The sequence below is a fragment of the Bubalus kerabau genome, chromosome 3 (genome assembly GCF_029407905.1).
Source record: "Bubalus kerabau isolate K-KA32 ecotype Philippines breed swamp buffalo chromosome 3, PCC_UOA_SB_1v2, whole genome shotgun sequence".
NCBI lineage: Eukaryota > Metazoa > Chordata > Mammalia > Artiodactyla > Bovidae > Bubalus > Bubalus kerabau.
In genome coordinates, this window is record NC_073626.1 from 11,003,329 (window position 1) to 11,030,408 (window position 27,080).

A 27,080-nucleotide genomic window follows, 5' to 3' on the forward strand; every position below is an offset into this window, starting at 1 on the left:
CTCCTAGAATGCCCAACCCTCTGCTGTGCACAGCTGCCCATGTACCCGCTGACAGAGGAGTCAAACTTTTTGGTCGATGGTGCCTAGCTCAAAACCAGAAAGGGACTTCCAATATCAAATGCCATTTTTCAACAAGTTGCAGTATTAATTTCACACCAAGACATTTTTAATATTATTCTATGTTCTTTTTCAAAAACTAAAATATTGATGAGATCAATTCCTCTACAATGTTAAAAAAAAAAAAAAAGACTTAGCAATCTCTTTAATACAAAACTATGTGTAGACATCTCTCCAGATGAGCTAAATTTAGAAAGTCTTACCTGTCCTAGAAAAACAATAAAAAATTTCGAGCTTAGCTTGGAAACCAGTAAATCCAGTTTAAACTAAGATTAAGCAACAGCTCAAGAAAGTTATTTTGACAGCCATTCAACCATTTCCACTGCAAAATCTGAGAAAGGCACTTGGTTGTGACATCCCAGGTAGAATTGTACTAGAACAAATGGACACAGCAGTGCATTATAGTCAAAATGATTCTAGTATTATTTTCAGTGATTTGGGACAATTCATATGGTAACAAGGATATTGAAGCAAACTGCTAAGATCATCTTTGGACCATTCATTATACAACCAAGAAAATCTCTAGGTTAGTATTTCAAATATTTATTTCTGAAAAAAACTGTAAATTCTCAATTGTATCAAATTTGTGGTTCTCCTCCACACTTCCCCAAAACAAAGACAAAATTGGTTTGGAATGAAACAGAAAAGAGGAAGCTTACAGGGAGCTGAAACTACAATTATTGGAAGGGTGAGTAAGCTTCCCCAGGTGGCTCTTTAACAACCATCTGCTTTAAAAATTGGTTTTTAACCAACTATAACGTGTGGAACTTATTTGATCTGGATTTGAACAAATCAACTGTAAAAAGATACTTTTAAAAACCAGGAAATTTGATTATGGACTGAATAATTGATAATATCATAGAACTAGTATTAATTTTGTTAGGTATGATATTGGCATTGTGTTTATATAATGTATTTTTTTTTAAGATGAAAATTGATTTATGAGAGAGGTAAAAACTAAGTCTGAGGTTTACTCTATAAACAGTGTTAGTCATTCAGTCATGTCTGAGTCTTTGAGATCCCATGGACTGTAGCCCACCGGGCTCCTCTGTCCACAGGATTCTCCAGGCAAGAATACTGGAGTGGGTTGCCATGCCCTCCTCCAGGTGATCTTCCCAACCCAGAGATCGAATCCAGGTCTTCTGAATTGCAGGTGGATTCTTTACCATCTGAGATATCAGGAAAACTCATACTCTACAAATAAGAGAGAGACTGAGTAAATGTGAAAATAATGAACTGTTTTATATGAATAATGTAGATATGGGGCTCACTGTATATATTTTTGTAAATGTTTAAAACATTGTTAAAAAAAAGTTTTGGGGTTTCCTTGGTGACTCAGTGGTTAAGAATCTGCCTGCCAATGCTGGAGACATGGTTTGATTCCTGGTCTGGAAAGATCCCACATGCTATGGGACAACTACATCCATGCGCCACAACTACTAAGCCTGTGCTCTAGAGTCCAGGAGCCGCAACAACTGAGTCCACGCACCGCAACCGCTGAGCCTGTGCTCTAAGGCCCGGGAGCCGCAACAACTGAGTCCACGAACCGCAACCACTGAGTCTGTGCTCTAGAGCCCGGGAGCCGCAACAACTGAGTCCACGAACCGCAACCACTGAGTCTGTGCTCTAGGGCCCGGGAGCCGCAACAACTGAGTCCACGAACCGCAACCGCTGAGCCTGTGCTCTAGAGCCCGGGAGCCGCAACAAGAGAAGCCACCTCAATGAGAAGTTCGTGCAACTTGAGAGTAGCCTCTGCTTGCCGCAACTAGAGAAGAGCTTGCATAGCAACACCCAGCACAGCCAAATTAATAGATAAAAAAAATTTTTTTAAGTTTTCATAACAAAAAACAGTCTTGTAGATGTTCATCTTTTCTTATCACACCTTTTCTATGTAAATCATCAATATGCCACATTCAGAATAGAAACTGCTGGAGAAAACAAAGTAGCAAGAAGAAAGTTGGAAACAGTGAAAAAAGTTAAGGAAAGGATAAAAATAGTCAATGTAACACTTTTTAAGTTGAAAATGTAACAAGTAATCCTCCCAAAAGCAAAAAGGTCCTTTCTGAAGTACAGACTCCGAACCCAGAATTCAATAGACAGGAGCTTACCAGTTTTATCTGGGGAGAACTAAGTTTCTCACAGTGATTCTGGGCTGGAAACAACCCATTAATCAAGTCCCACAGTGTCTTGCCGCGCTGAGAAGGAAATACTGGTCTGAGTGCAATTCCCCAGTTTCCTAAACCATAAAATAGGAGTATTACACTGACCATAATGATTTGCCACAAGAATTAAAGGAAATTCCAAATATGACTCTGGCAGCAGGCTGTAACTGTAAATTACAGAGGCAATTCAAACAAAAAGTATAATAAAAATGATCACCAAGTATAATAAAAATGGTCACCATCAAGAAAAAAGCTCTGTACATTACAGGGCCAAGGTAAAATAGAACAGAGGTCCCCCAATGCACCAGTTCCCATAAAAGGCTTCTCCTCCGTTCCTAACCTTCTTCCCAACACAGCACACCCCCAGGGAGACAGGCATGCCACTGCGTGAGTGTGTTCACACACAGACTTCAAAGTGAGCCATCTCTCAATTGTTTCCCACTCAAAGCAACTAACGCGCGCTGCAGAGTCCGAAGCACTTGCTTTCAAATTCATCATCACACTACAATATTTTGAGATTGTTTCAAAGACTGACCTTTGTTTGACCGTAGCACATTTATTTTCTTTAAGTTTTACAGAAAATACTAAGATGGAGACATCTTCTTGAGAAATGGAGATAACTAGGAAAACCTCTCGGATAAGGCAATGGCACCCACTCCAGTACTCTTGCCTGGAAAATCCCATGGATGGAGGAGCCTGGTGGGCTGCAGTCCATGGGGTCGCTAGGAGTCGGACACCCCTGAGTGACTTCTCTTTCACTTTTCACTTTCATGCATTGGAGAAGGAAATGGCAACCCACTCGTGTTCTTGCCTGGAGAATCCCAGGGACAGGGGAGTCTGGTGGGCTGCCGTCTATAGGGTCGCATAGAGTCAGAAACGACTGAAGCAACTTAGCAGCAGCAGCAGCAAAACCTCTTAGACAAAAAGTTTAAAAAGTAGTTTCAGAGAATGAAAGGTGGAGCTCGGCAATGACTGCTGAGCAGGAAATGGCTTTCTGGGCCTGACTTGATGGCATGGGGGACCTCGATGGCATTCCACTTATTTGCACTTCAACGTCCTACTCATCTAAGCCCATCAGCTATTATGAAAGGCCAGGGTGACTGCTTTAAAACACCACAAAATGTATTAATTAGCATATTTTGTCCTATAACATTTTCACGCCTCTATTATTTTGACTTTAAATTCTATTTATGAATACAAATCCAATCTATTATATCTTCCCCATTAACTTTTTTTTTTTTTTAACTCAAAATCAGGAAACACCAGAGCATCAATCACACCTAAAATCGCACAGGACCCCAAAGCTCTGATGGCTGAGACTCAAGCGAAAGTCACAGACTCAGGCAGGGGAGAGGACTGGACACGGTCTCCATCCTAATCACCCTAGAATGCAGCCAGTCGGTCCTGACCTTTCTCAGTGTTTCCTGAATTTCCTGGTGCTTCTTGGACTTCGATACACATTCACTGTCAACCACTCCTTCTCTCTCAAAGCTCCTCAACCTTTCTGTTGGTAAAGGACGTCACTATCTAAGATACTCCAAAATTAAGATCCCCAATTTCTCCACCTTTTTCACTTGCTAGTCTCATTTTTTATGAAATCGACCAGTGCCTGTCATTATTCCCTCTGTCAAATTTCCACCAGCACTGCCTTTTCATCATCTCTCATCTGCTCCATAATTATAGCCTCCTAAATAATCTCCGTTTCCCATCTCTAGTCCTCCCGTCACCCTGCCTCTCAAATTATTCTTCCACAAATACAAGTAGGCTCAGGCTGCTCCCCTCCACAAAAACCTTCAGAAGATTAGTCAACCTAAAAGTAAGCCATGACCATCCTCTATAAGACAGCAGTCCTCCCACCCCCACCCAACCCCTGAACCTGCCTTGTTTTCAGCAACAGTACTACTGACCTAGATTTTCAGCCTCCTGCCAGTGGAGTGCGGGCAGAGCCATTATTTGCTGTCTGGTGTGCATTCTCTGGTGTAACCCTGGTACTCGTCAACAGGTGTTAAGTGTTAGCGGCTCAGTTGCATCTGAATCTTTGCGACCCCATGGACTCCAGCCCACCAGGTTCCTCTGTCCATGGAATTCTCCAGGCAAGAATGCTGGAGGGCATAGCCATTGCCTTCTGCAATAGGTCTTCCCAAGTCAGTGACTGAGCCTGGGTCTCCTGCACCGCAGGCATACTGCAGTAGCATGTGAGCTACTAGGGAAGCCCCATCAACAGGGGAGTGCTCAGTCAAGATTTTCTAAATGAATTAATTTGCAAAGCACTGATGACCCTTTATTATCAGACACTGAACTTCCTTTCCAGGTTCCTCTCCCACAAGGGTTTCAGCTCTGAAATCCCTCAGGCAAATCTAGCCTCATCTCTCCTCATTCTTCCAGGCCAGTCTAGAAGTCAGCTCTTCTTCGAAGCATCTCAACTGATGACTCCTCTGAGCTCACAATCCACATCACCTGTATCTTCCACGTTCATTTCCTTCTGCTTTGCTTTATGTTACCGCCAGGCTAGGGCATTTGGAGGGCAGACACTGTTTTCATCAAGCTTGTAGCTCCAGGATCTGGCTAAACACACAGACACTGGCAAAGAGCAGGCAAAACTGGGCATGTGGGCTCATATCTTTTTTTTTTTTTTAATAAAATGAGAAAAACTTCTATGATAAGACTTTGACTTCCTAGACTGGTGTCTGACACTTGATAGGAACTCAGTAATAAGTCAAATTGAATATTAAGGTTTTTTCCCCTGTTTATATTAAAAGGTAAGTAAGCAAGGAAGAGCCAGCATTAAACCTCACCATTTTACCACTGTGAACTGGACTGTTGGATGCTCTCCTCTGAGGTTATGGTACTACTGGAGGGGAGAAGAGAAATGAGCACAGGGGGCAGGGCCCGAGGTCAGGGCAAAGGCGGCTCTGACCGGAGAGAAGGAAACACCCACTGTCTAGAGGCAACAAGTAACAACGGTGAACTTCTATTCCTCCCTATCCAAAAGCACCCAGAGCATTACAGACAGGAAATGCCAGCCAGTGACAGGCAGCTGTAAACCCTTGGTAAATCTGATTTTCACTTTCCTGAAGGGGTTTGCACGCCTGAATACATCAATCCTCAGGCTGTGGGTCATAACTGCTCTGAAGGTTTTTTTTTTTTTAAATCAAAGACCAGAGAAGATTTGAAGAAAGTGCTTCAATGTGTCCGAAAGTTTCCCTCCGAACTCAAGCCAGTCCTTAAACAGCAGAGGTTCTCTGTGAACTCTCCAAAAGGCTCCCAGAGCTCCGGGGAACATAAACCCAGGTGAGGACGCACGTAAGCAAGGGGCAAAGAGTGAAGCTGGGAGCCAGTCCCGTCTGTTCCTCAGCCCCTGCACCAGATAACCGCCCAGTTAGCCCAGAAGGAAAGCAACATAATTTCTAGGCTTATTTTGATTTTGATGTAACTATTATGATGAATAAAACTTGATGAAAAAAGATCTTCAGTACAGTCCCTTGAAGCTGACTTTTTCCTAAGTTTGAATGGAAGGTTGAAATTCAGTGTTCACACATGCTTTAACCACTAATGTGTCATTCTCTTGTGAGCCTGATAAATATTCCTATTATACTTGAAAAACAGTAAACTGCCTAGGTTTCAGCTCCAGTTATATGAATTTCCAGAAACTAAAAATGAGCAGAAAAGTCTCTAAAGACAGGCTGTTGCTGGGCTACTGTGAAGCTCCACAGTGAAAGAGCTCAGGAAAGCACCCACCTTTCCCCTACTGAGTTCCGAGGGCAACCCCAGAGGTAGACGTTCCAGTTATTTTGTAAGCCAGCTGCTCTGGCTTCTATGGGCACCAATAGCAAGCATTCTAAAGGAATGCTAGGTCCAGTCTGGTGGTTTTGAGAGGCAAGGGCCATGTTGCTTTCGTCTCTGAATCCCTCAGTGCCTTCATGTAATATACATGTACAGTTCAGTTCAGTCACTCAGTCGTGTCCGACTCTTTGCGACCCCATGAATCACAGCACGCCAGGCCTCCCTGTCCATCACCAACTCCTAGAGTTCACTCAGACTCACGTCCATTGAGTCAGTGATGCCATCCAGCCATCTCATCCTCGGTCGTCCCCTTCTCCTCCTGCCCCCAATCCCTCCCAGCATCAGAGTCTTTTCCAATGAATCATGCAGAGGTGGCCAAAGTACTGGAGTTTCAGCTTTAGCATCATTCCTTCCAAAATCCCAGGGCTGATCTCTTTCAGAATGGACTGGTTGGATCTCCTTGCAGTCCAAGGGACTCTCAAGAGTCTTCTCCAACACCACAGTTCAAAAACATCAATTCTTCGGTGCTCAGCCTTCTTCACAGTCCAACTCTCACATCCATACATGACCACTGGAAAAACCATAGCCCTGACTAGACGGACCTTTGTTGGCAAAGTAATGTCTCTGCTTTTGAATATGCTATCTAGGTTGGTCATAACTTTCCTTCCAAAGAGTAAGCGTCTTTTAATTTCATGGCTGCAGTCACCATCTGCAGTGATCTTGGAGCCCCCAAAAATAAAGTCTGACACTGTTTCCACTGTTTCCCCATCTATTTGCCATGACGTGATGGGACCGGATGCCATGATCTTCGTTTTCTGAATGTTGAGCTTTCAGCCAACTTTTTCACTCTCCTCTTTCACTTTCATCAAGAGGCTTTTTAGTTCCTCTTCACTTTCTGCCATAAGGGTGGTGTCATCTGCACATCTGAGGTTATTGATATTTCTCCTGGCAATCTTGATTCCAGCTTGTGCTTCTTCCAGCCCAGTGTTTCTCATGATGTACTCTGCATAGAAATAAGCAGGGTGACAATATACAGCCTTGGCGTACTCCTTTTCCTATTTGGAACCAGTCTGTTGTTCCATGTCCAGTTCTAACTGTTGCTTCCTGACCTGCATACAAATTTCTCAAGAGGCAGATCAGGTGGTCTGGTATTCCCATCTCTTTCAGAATTTTCCACAGTTTATTGTGAATCACACAGTCAAAGGATTTGGCATAGTCAATAAAGCAGAAACAGATGTTTTTCTGGAACTCTCTTGCTTTTTCCATGATCCAGCTGATGTTGGCAATTTGATCTCTGGTTCCTCTGCCTTTTCTAAAACCAGCTTGAACATCAGGAATTTCACGGTTCACATATTGCTGAAACTTGGCTTGGAGAATTTTGAGCATTACTTTACTAGCATGTGAGATGAGTGCAACTGTGTGGTAGTTTGAGCATTCTTTGGCATTGCCTTTCTTTGGGATCGGAATGAAAACTAACCTTTTCCAGTCCTGTGGCCACTGCTGAGTTTTCCAAATTTGCTGGCATATTAAGTGCAGCACTTTCACAGCATCATCTTTCAGGATATGAAACAGCTCAACTGGAATTCCATCACCTCCACTAGCTTTGTTCATAGTGATGCTTTCTAAGGCCCTCTTGACTTCACATTCCAGGATACAGCTGTGTTTAATTTCACCTTGAGCAGGAGTGATTTCTCTGCCAGGTGACAGGCTAATGGCACACATGGCCTGTCCAGTGGCTTGTCGGCTCAGAGTGACCTGTACAAGGAAGCCCATGAAGGGCCTTCACGGAATGGAAGCCCTCTCAGGATTTCTAATCCCAAACTGGCCCCAGTTTCTGGCATGCTTCAGGTAAATTCAGTTTTCAAGAAGGCGTTCTATCCAGATCCCCTCCACCCTTCTCTGTAACTCAATCCTCAACTCAGGTTTTCTAGATCTCCCAGGATGGTCTGGGAGAATCCATATTCCTAGGTGAGTTGAACCTTCTTGAGCAAAGTTCAAAGAATGAAAGGGTTCAGAGGCAACCACTGGACCTGTAAAATTTCAGCAGCTGTAACTCCCAGAAGATAGGCTGTTACTCCATCAAGGAATTTCTTGAGGTAATGACAGGAGGGCTGTACCAGATGGGCTTATCTGCGACGTACTGTTCTCCTGCTACCATTGCAGCATTATACCCCAACGTTTCAATAATTTACATTCTGAAAATAAGTTAGTTTTTACATTCAAAAGGGGGGGCGGGGAATGCAAGCATGCAAGCACAGCGTCAATAACTCCTAAGACATCTACAATTAACATTCATAAAGACACCAAACCAAGACGACCAAAAATGCTTCACATGTAAGTGCTCAAGTATTTGCCTGTCTGTTACTGCTGCCACTGCTAAGTCGCTTCAGTCGTGTGCGACCCCACAGATGGCAGCCCACCAGGCTCCCCCGTCCCTGGGATTCTCCAGGCAAGAACACTGGAGTGGGCTGCCATTTCCTGCTCCAATGTTACTACTCAGCACCTAAGAGGCAAACAATATAAACATTTTTGTCCACTAAGATACAATTGTAGCTAACATCTTTCTCATCAGAAACGTAAAACACGATGGAGAGGCCCTCATAGGCTGAGCTTTCGCCAACGGATCCTTTATCAAAGGATCCTTTATCAAAGTGACACCCTTTGGGAAGAAATGGAAAAGTTGAATTAAGCACTAGTAACAACATTGACACAATGTGAGCGTGTTGTTTTACACGTTAGTTCATTCATCCTCACAATAACCCTATGAGATGAGAACCATCTTCATCATCCCCGTTGTTGTAACACTCGCGGAAAGTGAGGCAGAGAAACTTGCAGAAACGCGTTGGCTTAAGTGATAGGTAGAGGTAAGATCGCAGGGCCTCTGGCATTAGAGCCTACGCCAAACTGGAATCACCTGGGCGGGGGTGGTCTTTCGAACCCCCATCTTCAGCCTGGTGTAGCTGATAGCCTCTGCGACCCGGGCACGCACCGGGATGGTTGCCAGGAGATTCCAAGCAAAGTTCTGGAACCGCTAGGTCCGCGTGCGCGTCACCACTAGGGCATGAAGGGATCGCCAGTTCTGGCATTTCTCTGGCCCGAGAGTTTCTTCACTGAGGCGCTGAACCCGAGGTAGAGAGAGAAATCAAAAGGGGAAGAAGAGGCGCTCAGCCTCCGCGCGAGGGGGCCAGACAAAACGCCCGCCGGCCCCCGGCGGTCTGGAGTGGGTGGCGCCCGGAGCCGGCAGGGGTCTCGGCGGCGTGGGAGGGGGCGCAGGGTCGCCGTCCCTCGTGGGGGCGGGGGCGCGCTCGCCTCTCACCCGACCCCTCTCGGGCCGGCCGGATCTGCCGGGGAAGGGTCGCCCGACCCCCGGCCGCCCGCAGCCTTCCGGACCCGCTCCCGGCCCCGGCGCGTGGGTCTGAGCCTGCCCGGCGGGACGTAAGTTACTTCGTGCGGCCGGGCCGAACCCGGAAAGTTGGCTACTGTCCCCGCTCGGGCGCGGATGGGAGGCCCAGGGTTGGGTGAGGGGAGTGGCGGGCGCGAGATGAGACCCCTGGTGTGCGGAGGAGGCGTCCCGGCTCCCCGGCCCGGCCGTGCGGGACCCTTTCCGTCCCCCACCGTGTACCCACCCGGAGGTGAAATCCTGCTGCACGCTCAGCAGCCGCTCGCGCAGGGTCTCCAGCATCGCCGCCGCGTCTCAGCTGCTCAGGCCGCCAGCGCCCCCCCGAACCTGTCACCTCACGCCCCGCGCCCCGCGGCCAGCCCCGCCTCCCGCTCTTGCTCGTTCCCGCGGCGCGGCCCTTCCGCGTCCCCGCCCGCACCCCACGGCCGGCCCCGCCCACGCCCTTGCTCGCCCCCGCGGCCGGCCCCGCCCCCCGCCCTTGCTCGTCCCCGCGTCCCCGCCCCCGCCCCAGCTCGCCCGTGCGGCGCGACCTTTCCGCGTTCCCGCCCCGCCCTTGCTCGTCCCCGCGGCGCGGCCCCTTCCGCGTTCCCGCCCCGCCCCTCGTCGGCCCGCGCAGCCGCAGTGGGGCGCGCCGGCTCGGGCTGCGGGAAAAGGGGGCGGTCCTTCCCCGCCGGAGGAGACAGCCCGCCGCTCTGACGCCCTGTTCTCGCCGGAGCCCGGCCGGCTGCCTTTCCTCTCTAAAGTAGAAGCGGCCGCGTCAAAGAATGCTTTACATTCAGCGCTTCCTTGAGTGAGTGGACCTGTCGCGGACACTCTCCTGGGCTCTGGTTCCAGGATCTGAGCCCGCTGGCTCTGACCTTCGATGATGAAAGTTAACCACTCACAGCTTCGGTTTCTTCGATGAGAAAGTGGCGTCTGTTCCGACCGCCTGACTTTCCATTCTTCTCGTCAGCCTGTCCCAGCAGGCTTTCGGGCCTTCGCACTGAAGGCGGCGGCCTTTGTCGTGTCACCCGTGGCTTCCATTTGTTACTGCTCTGTTTTTTTTTCTCGACCTCTTGGTTCTCATGCCATTCCTTATCCCAGTCTTAAGACTCCATACTTGGACGCTCTCAGTCCATTCCTCCTCCTCCTGTTTTAACTGCTTCTCCAGAGGCTGCATTTGCAGCCTCTCGCCCTTCTTGTATGCTCTCTGCCTGGGTTTTTCTATCCATTACAATGCGGTAAATTCTATCAAGGGACGGGTGACGCCCGAGATCTCCATCTTCAGCCCAGTCCTCCCTCCCCCTGCTTCAGGTCACACCAATTATTAACTCCTCCTGTATCCAACAGGCATCTGCAAACCCCAAACACCAAAAATTGAAAAGGTGATTGCAAGCTCACTTTCGAACCTAATCCCGGCCTCTTCCATTTCATTAAGTGGCACCACCATCCACCTGATTGCTCAAGTTAAGCCACCCGAAATGACCCAGTTCTGTTCTCCACCTGCTGAATATTAATTCATCAAGTCCAATCAACTCTACTTCTAAAGTATTGGTAGAACCTGCTCCTCTTTCTCTGTCTTCACTAAAATCACCCTGGTCCAAGACACCATTGTCTTTCACCAGGAATACTGAGGTATCTTATTCTCCTCTTTCACCATGTACACCCCCATAATGCATCCTTGACACAACAGCCAAAGAGAATTATTTAAAAAGAGCAATCAGATCATGTTGCTTTCCTGCTTTAAATCCTTCTGTGCCCTTAGGAAAAAAGTCGAACTCCTTACTGGGCTTACAGAGTCTCAAAATTTGAACCCTTCCTACCTTCTACCTAAAGTACTACTCACTTATCATTCCTCAACATATAAGCCACACTAACCTTTGTTGTGTTGTGTGTTCCCTGAAAATCCTAGGTTCATTTCCTAGGCCTTTTCACAAGCTTTTCTCCAAATTATCCCACCACCAGCTCCTTTGTGGTATTTGATCTCAGCTGGAGTAACAGGCAAATTTAGCCTTGGAATATGGAAGGAAGCAGGGCAAAGAGTTTTGCCAAGAGAACGCACTGGTCATAGCAAATACCCTCTTCCAACAACACAAGAGAAGATGCTACACATGGACATCACCAGATGGTCAACACCAAAATCAGATTGATTATATTCTTTGCAGCCAAAGATGGAGAAGCTCTATACAGTCAGCAAAAACAAGACCGGGAGCTGACTGTGGCTCAGATCATGAACTCCTTATTACCAAATTCAGACTTAAATTGAAGAAAGTAGGGAAAACCACTAGACCATTCAGGTATGCTGCTGCTAAGTCACTTCAGTCGTGTCCGACTCTGTGCGACCCCTGAGACGGCAGCCCACCAGGCTCTCCCGTCCCTGGGATTCTCCAGGCAAGAACACTGGAGTGGGTTGCCATTTCCTTCTCCAATGCATGAAACTGAAAAGTGAAGGTGAAGTCGCTCAGTCGTGTCCGACCCTCAGCAACCCCATGGACTGCAGCCTACCAGGCTCCTCCATCCATGGGATTTTCCAGGCAAGAGTACTGGAGTGGGGTGCCATTGCCTTCTCCATTCAGGTATGACCTAAATCAAATCCCTTATGATTATACAGTGGAAGTGAAAAATAGATTTAAGGGACTAGATCTGATAGAGTGCCTGATGAACTATGGATGGAGGTTCGTGACATGGTACGGAAGACAGGGATCAAGACCATCCCCATGGAAAACAAATGCAAAAAAGCAAAATGGCTGTCTGGGGAGGCCTTACAAATAGCTGTGAAAAGAAGAGAAGCAAAAAGCAAAGGAGAAAAGGAAAGATATAAGCATCTGAATGCAGACTTCCAAAGAATAGCAAGAAGAGATAAGAAAGCCTTCCTCAGCGATCAATGCAAAGAAACAGAGGAAAACAACAGAATGGGAAAGACTAGAGATCTCTTCAAGAAAATTAGAGATACCAAGGGAATGTTTCATGCAAAGATGGGCTCAATAAAGGACAGAAATGGTATGGACCTAACAGAAGCAGAAGATATTAAGAAGAGGTGGCGAGAATACACAGAAGAACTGTACAAAAAAGATCTTCATGATCCAGATAATCACAATGGTGTGATCACTCACCTAGAGTCAGACATCCTGGAATATGAAGTCAAGTGGGCCTTAGAAAGCATCACTATGAACAAAGCTAGTGGAGGTGATGGAATTCCAGTTGAGCTATTTCAAATCCTGAAAGATGATGCTGTGAAAGTGCGGCACTCAATATGCCAGCAAAAGCTCAGCAGTGGCCACAGGACTGGAAAAGGGCAGTTTTCATTCCAATCCCAAAGAAAGGCAATGCCAAAGAATGCTCAAACTACCGCACAATTGCACTCATCTCACATGCTAGTAAAGTAATGCTCAAAATTCTCCAAGCCAGGTTTCAGCAATACATGAACCATGAACTTCCAGATGTTCAAGCTGGTTTTAGAAAAGGCAAAGGAACCAGAGATCAAATTGCCAACATCTGCTGGATCATGGAAAAAGCAAGAGAGTTCCAGAAAAACATCTATCTCTGCTTTACTGACTTTGCCAAAGCCTTTGTGTGGATCACAATAAACTGTGGAAAATTCTGAAAGAGATGGGAATACCAGACCACCTGATCTGCCTCTTGAGAAATTTGTATGCCGGTCAGGAAGCAACAGTTAGAACTGGACATGGAACAACAGACTGGTTCCAAATAGGAAAAGGAGTATGTCAAGGCTGTATATTGTCACCCTGCTTATTTAACTTCTATGCAGAGTACATCATGAGAAACACTGGGCTGGAAGAAGCACAAGCTGGAATCAAGATTGCCAGGAGAAATATCAATAACCTCAGATGTGCAGATGACACCACCCTTATGGCAGAAAGTGAAGAGGAACCGAAAAGCCTCTTGATGAAAGTGAAAGAGGAGAGTGAAAAAGTTGGCTTAAAGCTCAACATTCAGAAAACGAAGATCATGGCATCTGATCCCATCACTTCATGGGAAATAGATGGGGAAACTGTCAGACTTTTATTTTTTGGGGCTCCAAAATCACTGCAGATGGTGACTGCAGCCATGAAATTAAAAGACGCTTACTCCTTGGAAGGAAAATTATGACCAAGCTAGATAGCATATTCAAAAGCAGAGACATTACTTTGCCAACAAAGGTCCGTCTAGTCAAGGCTATGGTTTTTCCAGTGGTCATGTATGGATGTAAGAGTTGGACTGTGAAGAAAGCTGAGCGCCAAAGAATTGATGCTTTTGAACTGTGGTGTTGGAGAAGACTCTTGAGAGTCCCTTGGACTGCAAGGAGATCCAACCAGTCCATTCTAAAGGAGATCAGTCCTGGGTGTTCTTTGGAAGGAATGATGCTAAAGCTGAAACTCCAGTACTTTGGCCACCTCATGCAACGAGTTGACTCATTGGAAAAGACCCTGATGCTGGGAGGGATTGGGGGCAGGAGGAGAAGGGGATGACGGAGGATGAGATGGCTGGATGGCATCACCGACTCGATGGACGTGAGTTTGAGTGAGCTCCGGGAGTTGGTGATGGACAGGGAGGCCTGGCGTGCTGCAATTCATGGGGTCGTAAAGAGTCGGACACAACTGAGCGACTGAACTGAACTGAATGCAGATCTTTTCTGATCATTTTGGTTACTGGCCCAATCACTTCCTATACATCCTGTTTCTCAACTTAGTACATGACACTATCTGACTATTTAGTAATTGCTTAATTAAGAAAAAGTTATCTGGGGCTTCCCTGGTGGTCCAGTGGTTAAGAATCTGCCTTGCAATGTAAGGGACACTAGTTCAATCCCTTGTCCCAGAAGATCCCACATGCTGCCCGGAAACTGAGTCTGTATGCCACAACTACGGAAGCCCTCAAGCCCTAGATCCCACGCTCCACAGCAAGGAGCCACTGCGACGGGAAGTCCATGGGCCACAACCAGAGACAGCTCTGGCTTGCCCAACGGTGAAGGCCCAGCACAGCCAGAAATAAATAGATATTTTAAAAGGAAGAAGTTGTTTATTTGCTCACACGTTTATTTTAAAACGGGATCTGAGACTAGGGTGTGGTGGGTAAGGCAGGTGTAAAACTTAAGGGGGAACTAAAAACCTTAATAAATCAAGATAAATAATATTTAAATGCAACATTCAAAAAGTTTTAAATTAATGAAAAAAATTGTGATGAACAAAATATCAACGTTTTAAAGACAGGATCTACTGGTGGCTGAGATTGAATGAGGCAAATGAGAGGGGCTGTGAGGATAGGCTTTTCCTGGCGGAGCTGAGGTGACTATTCTGATTAGTGGTTTAGGGGATTAGGGACCTGGCCCCCTCTTCTCTTTTTCTTGGGTGCAAACATCCAGTAAAGAACAGCCATTCTTCTCCATAAGGACAGGCTGCCAGGCGAGGAGACTGTGGTGACCTGTCCTTTCTGTGACTGGGTAGACAAGTCTTATCCTGAGGTTCTGTAATAGGAGTTCTGCTTGTCCATGTCTTGCTCGTCTTGTGCTTCATTAGCCTTACCAGAAATGAAAGTGATGGGTGCTTCATGCTGACTTTCTTCTTTCTTAGTTGAGACAAGTAATAGAGAGGGGTGCTGTTTACTGAGTCTCCACCACCTGGAAATAATACCTGGTATAGAGTAAGCGACTGAATGATCCGGTCTATAGAGACAGATTCCTCAGTATCTAGTAGATGTGGAAACCACAGGTACTAAAGAGCAAATAAATAGTTTTCATTTTATTCAATGTAAATAAACTCCTCTGCTCATAAGCTTTCAATTTACTAAGTTTTACAGATTTCAATAAGGCACCAAATCAGATCAAAAAGAGTCTGCCTGTCACTAGAAAATAGTTTTACGTGTGCCCAGTCATTTTTGTCTTGACCACTGCATTGTTAGTCTATAGCGTGTTGGTCCTTCATTTTGAGATATTTTATGAACATTCTTAAACCCGTCATGTCTGATAAACCTCAAAACAGAAGTTTGAAAAGTGCTAAAAAGAAATAATTATAAGGAAACAGAAGTAAATTTGAAAATAATGAAAGTAGAAAATGTCAGCTGTGGCACATGAGTTGTTTTATAGGAATGATTAAGGGCCTGAGTTGAAGCATGTGACAAGTTGTGTCAACTTAAGTAATAGCGGTCAGAAACAAGGAAGACTGGCAAAATGAAAAAACAAAATTTTTAAGTACAGAGAACCAACATCAATATTGGAGGCTATTGTGTGTTAGTCACTCAGTCATGTCTGACTCTTTGTGACCCCATGGAACGTAGCCCACCAGGCTCCTCTGTCCATGGAATTCTCCAGGCAAGAATACTGGAGTGGGTAGCCATTCCCTTCTTCAGGGGCTTTTTCTGACCCAGGGATCAAACCAGGGTCCCCTGCATTGTAGGCAGATTCTTTACCACTGAGCCACCAGAGAAGCCCAGGGGGCTATTGGCTTAATCTTAATTCAGCAATTGGTTGAGAGTTGATTTGAGAAGATGATAGCTAAGCATGGAGAAAGTTGTGGTGGTAAAACATTTGGGGTGAGCACCAAAGCTGCTTAAGGAACTCCCTGTGGCAGGGCTTCCCTGGACCAGCAGCGGCAGCAACCCCTGGGAGCTCATAGCCAACTCGGAATTGCAGGCCCCACCCAGACCTACTGAATCAGAATCTGAGGTTTAATAAGATCCCCACGTGATCCATATTCATTTAAATACGAGAAGCACAGCTCTAGGACACGGCTAAGGAAAGGGGCTTCCTAGTCTCAGTGGATTCTTACTACATAGACAAAGTGATAAATGAAGATTTGGTGGAACCAGAACTAAAGAAAAGATGCTATAAAAAGAACCCAGCAGACTTCATACCACTTTATTGGCAGAGATCTTTCAGAGTAATGGGAAAGGCACTATTGCCATTTGAGTTACAAGAATCTAACTTAGATTTGTCAAGGTATCTAACTTAGGTTTATAAAGATATCTATAATAGGCTGTTATTAACTTACTTATAATAAAAAACAAGACTTTTGACATCTTTAATTTTTAAGAATTTAAAGATGTGAAAAGAAAACAAAAACAATAAATTTTCTTGTGAAACAATTAGTCGTTCTAAGAATAAAGTAAGCTAAATAAAGCTAGAAGGTAACATTAGCATGGCATGTTGAAAAAGAAACCAGGAACCAGAGAGGTGGAGGAGGGGAGTTCCAACAGCAGAGTGAAGGTTAGAGCCCAGGTGAACGTAAAAGAAGAGGGAATGTGTGGGAGGGAATCAAAGTTTGAAGAAGGAAGATCACAAACCAACAAGGCAAGTACTGCGTGGAGTAAGACTCCCAGCAAAGTAGGGCATGAGCATTTTCACCTTGAGCCACATGGAAAGAAAAGTGAGGGACAGCTCAGCTGCATCAGTTTGTTTTTTGAAATCTCACTGTAAATAAATGTCATCAAGCGCCTAACCCCATCTTTCCTGCTCAGATGAGAGAAAGGTACTACTCAGTACGTTAGAGGAGGAAACTTATTTTATTTTTTGTCTGTGAAGTCTGCTGCTGCTGCTAAGTCACGTCAGTCATGTCTGACTCTGTGCAACCCCATAGACGGCAGCCCACCAGGCTCCCCCGTCCCTGGGATACTCCAGGCAAGAACACTGGAGTGGGTTGCCATTTCCTTCTCCAATGCATGAAACTGAAAAGTGAAAGTGAAGTCTCTCAGTCGTGTCTGACTCTTCGCGACCCCATAGACTGCAGCCTACCAGGCTCCTCTGTCCATGGGATTTTCCAGGCAAGAGTGCTGGAGTGGAGTGCCATTGCCTTCTCCATCTGTGAAGTCTATATGATATGAAATATTCATTAATAACCAAGTAACTCCGTTCATCCAAGTGTAGGGAGGGACCTACATGAGTAGAGGAGAACACATTCTATAATGTTGACAAATAAGTGGTTTTCCCTGGAGAAAGTATATCTCAGAAATTACATCTTCTGAACCACTATAGAACAGAAATCTCTTCGAGTGGGAGAATTTAATTCAAACTGAAACTTTAAAATAAGAACTACTTACAAAAAAAATGATTGAGACAGTTATTATCTATAGTAAAGGATCAGCTTAATATAGGTGGGGGGAGGAGGGAATCTCAATAATTGAAAAGGACTGAGGAAAAGGGCAAATAGGAGGCCCCATCCCAAGGAGTTCCTCTATGTCCACAGGAGTTGCCTGTGTCAATGGAAACTGATGCAGTGAAACTGATTCTAACAGGAAACTAGAGCCCTTTAAATGCAGGTAAGTGGAGGGTTCTCAACCTTGGCTGCTTTTGAGAATCACTTGGGGAGCATTTAAAAAATATCAGTGCCGACCCAATCTCTGGAGATGCTGGTTTAGCTGGTCTGAGGCCACACCTCCTCAGCCACAGTGTTAACAGACTTCCCTGTGGGTTCTATCTTTGAGGACAGGCGAGCTGAGTGCTGAAACCTGAGCTGCCTGCAGGGAAGGGCGGCAGAAGCTCTGGCTGGAACAGCAGCTGTGACCTCAGAGTCCCCTGACCTTCCTGACTCCAGGATTCCAGGCTGAATTCCATCCTCACTCTGCCGCTCCTTCAAACAAGGCACCCGCCCCATCACTTCATTTGCAACATTTGGGGCACAAGCCACAGGGCGCTGGCTGACCCCGAAGCGCTGTATGAAGGAGAGAGTGAATCCAGGTGCCTCGTGGGGGAGGCTGAGTCTCTGCCCAGGGGGATGGAGAACGGGTTTGCTCGAGCTACCCCGGGGCATGCTTCCCCTCATCCCTTCGGTAAGAACGCTACCCAGCAAAAGAAGAGAACCCCAGGAACTGCCTGTGTTCTGAGACTCAGCTCCTGGAACTGGAAGGTTCCTGTTGTCTTTGAGGAAACCACAAATGTTCTAGTGTCCTGAGCAGCTCTTAGTAGCTGTCATTTCAGAGAAAAAATGGCCCCTGTCCCCTCTCTTGGCGAGTCTTCCAGCCCCATTTATTTCTCTGTCTCTGACCCCTCCGCTCTCGCTTTTCACTCTTTCTCTGCCTTGCTCTACCACAGGACACCTGCCGCCTGGTGACTTCAGCTTGGTGCCCTCTCTTTATGCCTCTCCCTTTCTGGCATAGCTGCCAACTGGGCCCCTCCCTAGGTGACCAGAGGAAGGTTCAAGATCATTTCTCCACTTCTGCTTTTAACAGAAAATGCCTCAGATAAGCAAAGCTCTTTGCACCAGGCCGCCTCATGCTTTCCGTGTCTGCCTGTAGCCCAAGGACCAGTCATAGCCCAGTCTACTGTGACCCAGGCTGCAGGGTCAACAGTATAGAACATGGGCAAGGATTGCTTTCAGCCTTTTTTTCCACCCTAAAACAGGATTGTTTCTTAGACCTAGGAAAGGCGGAAACAAGCCTGTAATAGCTAAATTAGAGACAAAGTATCCAACATACCTGGTAATGAAACTTGAGTGTGTGCATGCATACTAAGCTGCTTCAGTCCTGCCGGACTCTGCGATCCCGTGGACTGTAGCCCTCCAGGCTCCTCTGTCCATGGGATTCTCCAGACAAGAATACCGGAGTGGGTTGCTATCCTCTCCTCCTGGAGACCTTCTTGACCCAGGGATCGAACCCGAGCCTCTTACATCATCTCCTGCATTGGCAGGTGGGTTCTTTACCACTAGCGTCACCTGGGAAGCCCCAGAGAAGCTGGTATCGCTTCAGTTCAGAGGCTTATGCATAGTAAGTGATAAGTTTGCAAACACTGCCTTTATGATGTGCTGAGAATCTCAGTGAGGGGAGTGGGGAGAAAGAAAGTAGTTTCTTTCTCCAAAGTTCTCATGGACAAAAACACGGGGCTCCTCTGCTGTAACAACTGTATAATCTCCATTGATACACAGAAATGCAAGTGAACAGATGGATTTATTGTCTTAATAAACCGTCGTACATGCCAATGAAAAGCCCGGGGCGTACACTGAATGGTTTGTTCCTCCGTGATTGGAGTTCTGTTCCTGAAGTAAGCCTCATCGCTGTGCATTACTCAATCCTAATCAGCTGCTGCTCGTCACCTGGCGGTCCCCAGCCAGGGAACACAGCACCAAGCGACAGTGAGCTCACCGATGGAGAACTTCTCATGAAACCTCAACTTTTTTAAACAGTGGAAATGTCACAGAAGGAAAAGTACACCTAACAAGAGCCTCATTCAAAACCTCTGAATTGAAGCAACACAAGCTTCATTATCAGGTACACTGGGTACTTTGTCTCTAACTTAGCTATTATAGGCTTATTTCCCCCTTTTATAGGTCTAAGAAACAGCCCCTCATAATCTCCTTCTAGGGGGAAAAAAAAAAGACCAAAAGCAATTCTTGCCCATGTTTGATACTGGCTGACCCTGCAAGTTCGGTCAGAGTAGATGGGGCTATGACTGGTCCTTGGCCAACAGTGAAGAAGGAAACGCTGGGCTCTTAGGCTGAGCCTCCGATGGATTTGAGGGTTCCTTCTCCTGATTGTCCACTGCTTCCCACCATGCCTCCCTCAGACCTGTGAGGCTGAGTCCTCGGGGTTTTCTGTAGCATCATCTACTCAGCAAGCGACTGCTGAGGCCCTGCCCGTGCCCGGCGCGCTACGAGATGCCAGGCACACCTTACTGTGACACCAAGGATGGCTGTTACCCACTGAGACCTCACTGAGGCAGGATTCTAGGCACGCTACGTGTGTTATTTTGCCCATTTTACAGATGAAGAAATGAAGGACAGTAAGGCACCTCCCAACCCGTGCAGAGTTTCTAGTCTAGAGTGGAGGCGGTCAGAGTTTACATGTGGTGATGACAGCCCAGATGAAGGGTCACTCACCTTGACTTTGCTTCGGAAGAAAGGGTCACAAGACGGGGCCTGTTGTTGAGGCATCCTCCGCCCCGAGACATTTCAATCTGGGCACGTCGGTGCAAACTCCTGGAAGGTGCACGTGACTGGTTGGTGAAGTTTGGCATCTGGCCCAGCCTGCTCAGGAGGCTCCTGACAACAGTGCCTGGCTCCGTGACAGCTCTCCTGACGGGGGCTGAGCCCGGCTGGCCTGGCTTCGCAGACTGGCAAGACCTGAGAGGGAGGGAGCAGAGGAGACAGAGAGCCCGCCTGGGTCAGGAGCAGAGTAAGGGAGCGGGGGGACCTGCCCAGGCCAGGCGCCCTTGCCCTATGGAGAGGAATGGGAGAGGGTTACACAGCCCCTGCCTGGGATCCACGGTACAGACTCCCTTTCGTGGAAACAAGAGGCTTCCCAGGGTAAATGTGAATCAGAGACCTGGGAGGACTCCAGGCGGGCGTGAAGGAGAGGAGGAAGGCTCAGGTTGGGGAACCCGTCCCCCCCATTGGCCAAGCTGACATGCTCTGCTTCTGTGTTTAGTCACAGTGAGTCACCCCGGGTCATTACCAGCCTCACTTCCTCAAACACAGAGAACTAAGGCACTGCTTGCTGAACTGCAGGAGGACAGACAGCATCCAGAGTCCGCTCCACGGCATGGGGGTCTGAGCAGGGTACACAGAGCCCACCAGGGTTCGCCCGTAGAAACAGCCTTTTGTGGGGTCCTAGCTGCAGCACGTGAGATCGTCCCTGTGACAGGCAGGATCTTTCGTTGCGGGGCGAGGGCTCAGCAGTTGCTGGTGGGCGGGCTTGGTTGCCCCACAGCATGTGGGATCTTAGTTCCCCGACCGGGGATGGAATCTGCGACCCCTGTGTTGGGAGGCAGACTCTTAACCACCGGACCACCAGGGAAATCCCCAGAAACCTTTCCAAAGCCCCATCTGACTTTTACCTGCTTCACACTCTCTGAGAAAGGATTTTCAGGAGGGGCGGGTCACACTTCACAAGTGTCTGTATCATTTTACTGGGAGAAGTGCACAGCAGGGTCGGACTGGTGGAGATAGCAAGTCATCTTGGAGCAGGTCTTCTGGAAGAATCATTTGCACGACCCCTTATTTTATGCAGATCAATGCAAACAGGCATCACTTGTTTACAGAGGAAGGGTGTCATACGCTTTGGTGGGTGGATCTTAAAGCTTGTGGGGAAGAGGTTCACAAATTTGCATAAAATCTCTGGAGTCTCTGAAAGGGCAGATGCAGTAGAGTGTCTAACCCCTTCCTCTTCGAACTCACCCAGTATATAAAACATCTCAGGGAGGGTGAGCTGTCTCTCTGAGGTCAGATGACAGGAAAACTTCAGGCTAGAGGGACCTCAGGGAGATTACCTTGGACGAAAGGGGAGTGGGGGAAGTTGGGGCAGACAGGTTTGTGCTGGTCACCTGGGCCCCCAGCGCAGCTTGAATTCTATCAAAAAAAGGCTACTTTGGGCGAAGTGGAGGTTGCAAGCACGCATGCATGCAGTTGTGTGCGCATCTGTGTGTGAGCAGAGGTCTGAGTCACAAAGCCGATCTCGTTGGGAGTCCAGCTGCCTTTAGCAGGGAATAACCACTACCTAATAATTAGGAGTTATCCTCTAATCTCCTGGGGTTGAAGCTGAATTTTGACTCTAGCCAAGATAAAGCTAATCTGGCTCTTTGAATTAAGACAATCTCTGGGGTTTGGGATTTATTATGGGGGAGGTACCCTACAGAGAGAATAAAAACCATTCAAGTGATAGGTGAGTTGGAGGCTAATTTGAACAAGAATTTTATCCCAAGCTGGTGGAGCAGAATATTCTGGCATCTTGAAGGAGATAGTAAGTCAGAAACGGGTTATGGTCCCCACCCCTTGTTTGTACTCCTGTGAGATACAGTCTGGGAGACGTGGGTCCTGAGGATGATTTTCTGAAGTGCCTTGTCTACCCTTGGGGAACCATAAACCATCCTGTCTTCATCTTTTAATCCAGGGCATCGCCACTAAATGTTTGTAATACCTTATTGCATCTTCATTCACGCAGCCCTGAATCAAATCAGATCTGGGAGCTTCTCCCCCAGGCCAAATGGAAATCAGCCAAGGATCAGATCCAGCCTTCAAAACCATCCTTTTTTTTTTTTTTTTTTTCTCCTCTTCACTGTCACTTCCTTAACTGCTATTAGCATTTTACCCAAACCTGATGATGTGTTTTGAGTGGGGAGAGAGTTTCCATTAACTCTCTGTCTCACCATCACTAAATTTAGCCTTCGATGTAAAGTCTCAAGTTCTTTGCCCTAAAAATAGCTTGGGGCTGAAATGGGAGCAGAAGTGAGGATCAGTGTCAGCTGTGTGTCCTCAGAAACCCATGGATGTTAAAGGTCAATAAACCCCCCTGGTCCTGCCCCCGCTTGGCCTTCAATTCCACACTCTGGGGGTTCAGACACATCACTGCTCTTCCCAATCAGAACTCACCCACATCAGTGAACACCAGAGAGCATGGTCTGGAGGGGTGGGGGGCAGGCGCTACTCACTCTCTCAAACGTTTTGGAAAACTGACCAATTTTCCTTTGGAATTTCGACCTTATAGTTATTTTTTTTTTTGGTGGGGGAGAAGAAAACAAATACTTATGATAGGCTTCTTGTCAATAAACTCTATACATAAAGTGCTTTATTAACTACTTTTAGTAAAAATGCTAAACGACAATGGTTGATATTAAATATATCCTTTTGAGGGCTTCCCTGGTGGCTCAGTGGTAAAGAATTCACCTGCCAAAGCAGGAGACATGGGTTCGGGAAGATCCGAATGCCACGGAGCAACTAAGCCTGTGCAGCATGACTATGGAGCCTGCGCTCTAAAGCCCAGGAGCCATAGCTGCTGAAGTCCCCGTGCCCTAGGGCCCGTGCTCTGCAACAAGAGAAGCCACTGCCAGGAGAAGCCTGTGCCCCAGAACTAGAGAGTAGCCCCCTGTGGCTGCAGCTAGAGAAAAGCCCACTCAGCAATGGAGACCCAGCACAGCCAAAAATAAATAAATAAATAAATAAGATTATAACATACTTAAATATATATATGTATGTATGTATGTATCAGTTCAGTTGCTCAGTCATGTCCGACAGTTTGCGACCCCATGAACTGCAGCACACCAGGCCTCCCTGTCCATCACCAACTCCCAGAGTTTACCCAAACTCATGTCCATCGAGTTGGTGATGCCATCCAGCCATCTCATCCTCTGTCATCCCCTTCTCCTCCTGCCTTCAATCTTTCCCAGAATCAGGGTCTTTTCCAGTGAGTCAGTTCTTTGCATCAGGTGGCCAAAGTATATATATATGTGTGTGTGTGTGTGTGTGTATAATATATAAATCCTGTTGAAAACTTAAGTTCCAGCTATTAAAATAGCATATCAAAGTGTTTTTTGTTCATTTTTCACAAAACTGAAATATCCATCATTCTTAAACTACACACACAATTTAAAGACACGGAGAAATGAGTGGGTTGCAGTAGAGTTCCCTGCACTGGCATTCAGTAGGTTTTATATTGCGGTCTTATGGAGTCAAGGGGGAAAGTCTGGATTTTAGACTTACTGCCCACGGATACTTCAGTTCTATGTCTTCTGTTTTGCTGAGCAGTAAAATTAACTGGTTCATTTTTAGATGGTACATTAGAGGCACAATTCTAGGTCGTGACTTCAGCCTGGTGTTCATCTGACAGACAGATGACTCTGGAGAACTCTCCTATTAGCAGCCAATTTGTGAAGAGTCAATGACAAACAATCTACGCCATCTACGGTTCTCTTGACCTAAGTCGCTGTAATGCCAGATGGCGAGCCCACAGCACCCTTGCTGTCTCGGCCCGGAGGCTGGCGGTCTGGAAGCTACCAAGCTTCTTCACAGCAGTACTGTTCTGGGGTTCTGAGCTAGGATGATGTGTACAGATGAGCTGATACTGCTAGGTGCATAGATGTCAGCTTCCAAAAACAGCTCTTCATGCTTATTTTCAAAATCTACAATGTTTGCCAGTGCAAAATCATCGAGGCACACAAAGACCTTGAAACTTTCATGATGCACACAGACACACACACACACACGCGCAGTCCAGTCCAGCTTAAATCTCCACAGGCACAGGCCTGGCCCAGGCTCTCTGGACCCTCCGAGGAGAGGAAGATGGACAAGTGGATGAGGACTGGGCTGGGCTTTCACTTTTGCTCCTCTGCCCTCTTTTGCTTTTAGGTTCTCCTGGGGGGTGGGGCAGGGAGCTGGCGGACAAACTAAGGGAAAAGGGAAGGATGCTCTATTTAACAGGGCACAGGCAGGGTCCTCTGCAGAGGCCCGGAGGCCCCCTGCCCGCCCCCTGTCCCCAGCAGTGCTCTGACCTGGGCAGTCTGACTCCCCTCTTTCCCCCTTAGCCTCCAGCTCCCCGGCAGACCGCCCTCTGATGGGACCACCTCAGAGGAACACCCCACATCTCTCACGGCCCCTCGGGAGACTGTAAGGTACCCCTTGAGTCAGTTAAGCCCTTGTTTATCTGTACTCCACAGAGGCAGGGGGTTTGAGCCAGTTAGTTAATCGGTCAGACTAAATAAATATGCGAGGCAGACATGATAAAAGGCACTGTGCCTCATTAAGGGCTTAACCAAATTACATGCATGAGAAATGAATGTTTGCTTGATGATGGAACTCCCCAGGCCAGGTCGCTCAGAATAGATGCCACCAACAAAAACTCACAGAGTCTAAACGATGCATTATAGCAACACCCTGGCTGAAAAAGCCGTGCTCCTGAGGTTTATGTCAGCGTTTAGAAACCCAAGATGCATCTTCCCCCAACTGCAAAGTTACAAACGGTCATTTAGTCTCGAGGCCTCTTCTACAGGTTGCTGGTTTAACCCGTTAGGTGGCTGAATGACAATCGGAGCCCGAGTTCTGGGTGGGGAGTGGAGAACCATGATACGCGTATTGAGGAGGGTCGATCCTAATGGCCCCCCTCCACCTCAGGGCTCTGAACCTTCATTTGCCCCAAGCCCTTGCCCTTGACCTAGGTCAGCCTGACTTAGCTAATGCACCCAAATCACCAACCTCCTTCTCCACCTCTTTACTCAAACCCTCACTCAGATGAACAGGAAAGCAAGCAGAATTAAATCTTCAAACTAACATTGGGTTTTCTAGCGGCCTTTCCTTTCTAAGAGTGCTTAAGTCTTTGGAAAAGAGCGTCTGGGATTTTTGCACTGTGTCTGGGATTTCAGCTGGCCATGAGAGTCTGCAGGATCAAGCAGGGTACAAGATAATAATAGATTATTCTCAAAGGTTGTCTCAGACTGTAATTATTCCTCTTTCTCAACTGGCTTTTAGCCTCTTGGGGCAAAACGAGCCATTTCTGGCAGCATAGCAGCACACTGCTGCCCAGCCCTCACCCTGCCCTCCAACCACCTGCCTGATTATTCTAAGAAAAGACCCCTCATTTCACGACAGGTATTATTCTTCTGCCGAGTCAATGTTGACTTTTGTAATAGATATGTGTTGCTTTCGGCAGTCTACCACCCTTTAACTTTCCTGGGGCAAAACCAGTCATTTGGAAGAATCACCTTTCTCCCACTGGGCGTATTCAAATGGGATATATTTAAATAGTGGTCATCTTTTCTCTGGCCAGTGGCCAAGTAAACTAACCCATGCCAGGGTTGTTGGTGTCATTCTCCTTAGTGGTGAAAAGACTGAAAATGGTTGGGCTGGTTCATTCTTTCTCATGGGGATGTTCTAACAAGACCATGTAGTACTCTCTGCTACTGACGACTTCTGGAGGTGCCTGGGCCTATCTGTTTGGAATCAGCCCTGTATCCTGTATCCCTTTGTTCAAGTTGGCCAGAGTTGATTTCAGACGCTTGACACAAAGAACCCTGACTAACACAGCTCTCTTTCCCCTTGCATGCTCTATCTGTATCATGAACCTGAGTGGGTGTGCATGCTTAGTCACGTCCAACTCTGTGTGACCCCATGGATTGCAGCCCACCAGCCTCCTCTGTCCATAGGGATTCTCCAGGCAAGAATACTGGAGGGGGTTGCCCTGCCATCCTCCAGGGGATCTTCCCAACCCAGGGATCGAACCCAGGTCTCCCTCATTGCAGGCGGATTCTTTACCAGCTGAGCCACCAGGGAAGCTCCCCTAATACCCTACCCGTGGCCAAACCTAGGAAGTCTCTGGATCCTTTTGATGTTTCTGTTATTTGATTTCTAAATGTCTGCTGAAAGACTAGTGAAACCTGTCTGCCTCCTCCCTGTAAACGTTTGGTGAGCAGGGTCTTCCACTGTCTCTCAGGCATTTCAGAAACCAGTCTCCCCAGATTCTATTCACTCCTAGCCGGCCCTGCCTCCCAGAATTACTTAGCAGATTTTATTGCGTTTGTCTGCAAAGCTTTGGTTATATTTGTGCGCTCAAAAGAATATGTTATTTCTTGAATTCCTACTAATATAATAAAGTGAATTGAAAAAGTTTAGGGCAAGTTGGGTGCCGCTTTGCATTCATATCCCAGTGAAGCCAAAGACAAAAAGAGTGGACATGCCACGAGTCCTAATTAGTGTGTGGGACTTCCCTGGTGACCACCAGGTCACCTGGTGGCTAAGACTCTGTGCTCCCAATGCAGGGGGCCCAGGTTCAATCCCTGGTCAGGGAACTAGATCCTGCATGCAGCAATGAAGATTTCCTCGTGCCTCATCTAAGACCCAGCACAGCCAAAAAAAAAAAAAAAAAAAAAATCCAAACAAGTGCAAGTTTCATTTGTCCATAAATTTACTTGCCAGTAAACTGCCATTTATTCACTATATCCACTTTAAAAACTA

The 27,080-nt window shown here is 46.9% G+C and overlaps 1 protein-coding gene and 1 long non-coding RNA gene across 6 annotated transcripts in view; one reads left to right on the forward strand and one right to left on the reverse strand.

Moving 5' to 3' along the window:
• DTNBP1 (dystrobrevin binding protein 1) overlaps positions 1 to 18,873 on the reverse strand; it is a 109,906-nt gene extending 91,033 nt beyond the window's left edge. Inside the window, exon 1 of one of the 4 annotated variants that reach the window (XM_055570675.1) lies at positions 18,847 to 18,873. Coding sequence is in view for 3 of the 4 variants with exons in the window: in XM_055570673.1 (XP_055426648.1) it covers positions 10,347 to 10,402 (56 nt within the window). In the remaining variant the exon portion in view is untranslated. Of the gene's footprint in view, positions 1 to 9,688; positions 9,859 to 10,346; positions 10,896 to 18,846 lie in introns of those variants that run through there. The other 3 variants (XM_055570673.1, XM_055570672.1, XM_055570674.1) reach the window with 3 other exon arrangements.
• On the forward strand, positions 15,135 to 24,029 carry LOC129645455 (uncharacterized). 2 transcript variants are annotated; one of them, XR_008711341.1, is made up of 3 exons: positions 15,233 to 17,691; positions 17,862 to 19,635; positions 22,303 to 24,029. It is a non-coding gene; the product is annotated as an uncharacterized LOC129645455 (long non-coding RNA). The 2 variants fall into 2 exon arrangements; XR_008711340.1 differs by lacking the exon at positions 22,303 to 24,029 and having other exon boundaries at positions 15,135 to 17,691; positions 17,862 to 18,374.
• The last annotated feature ends 3,051 nt before the right edge of the window (positions 24,030 to 27,080 follow it).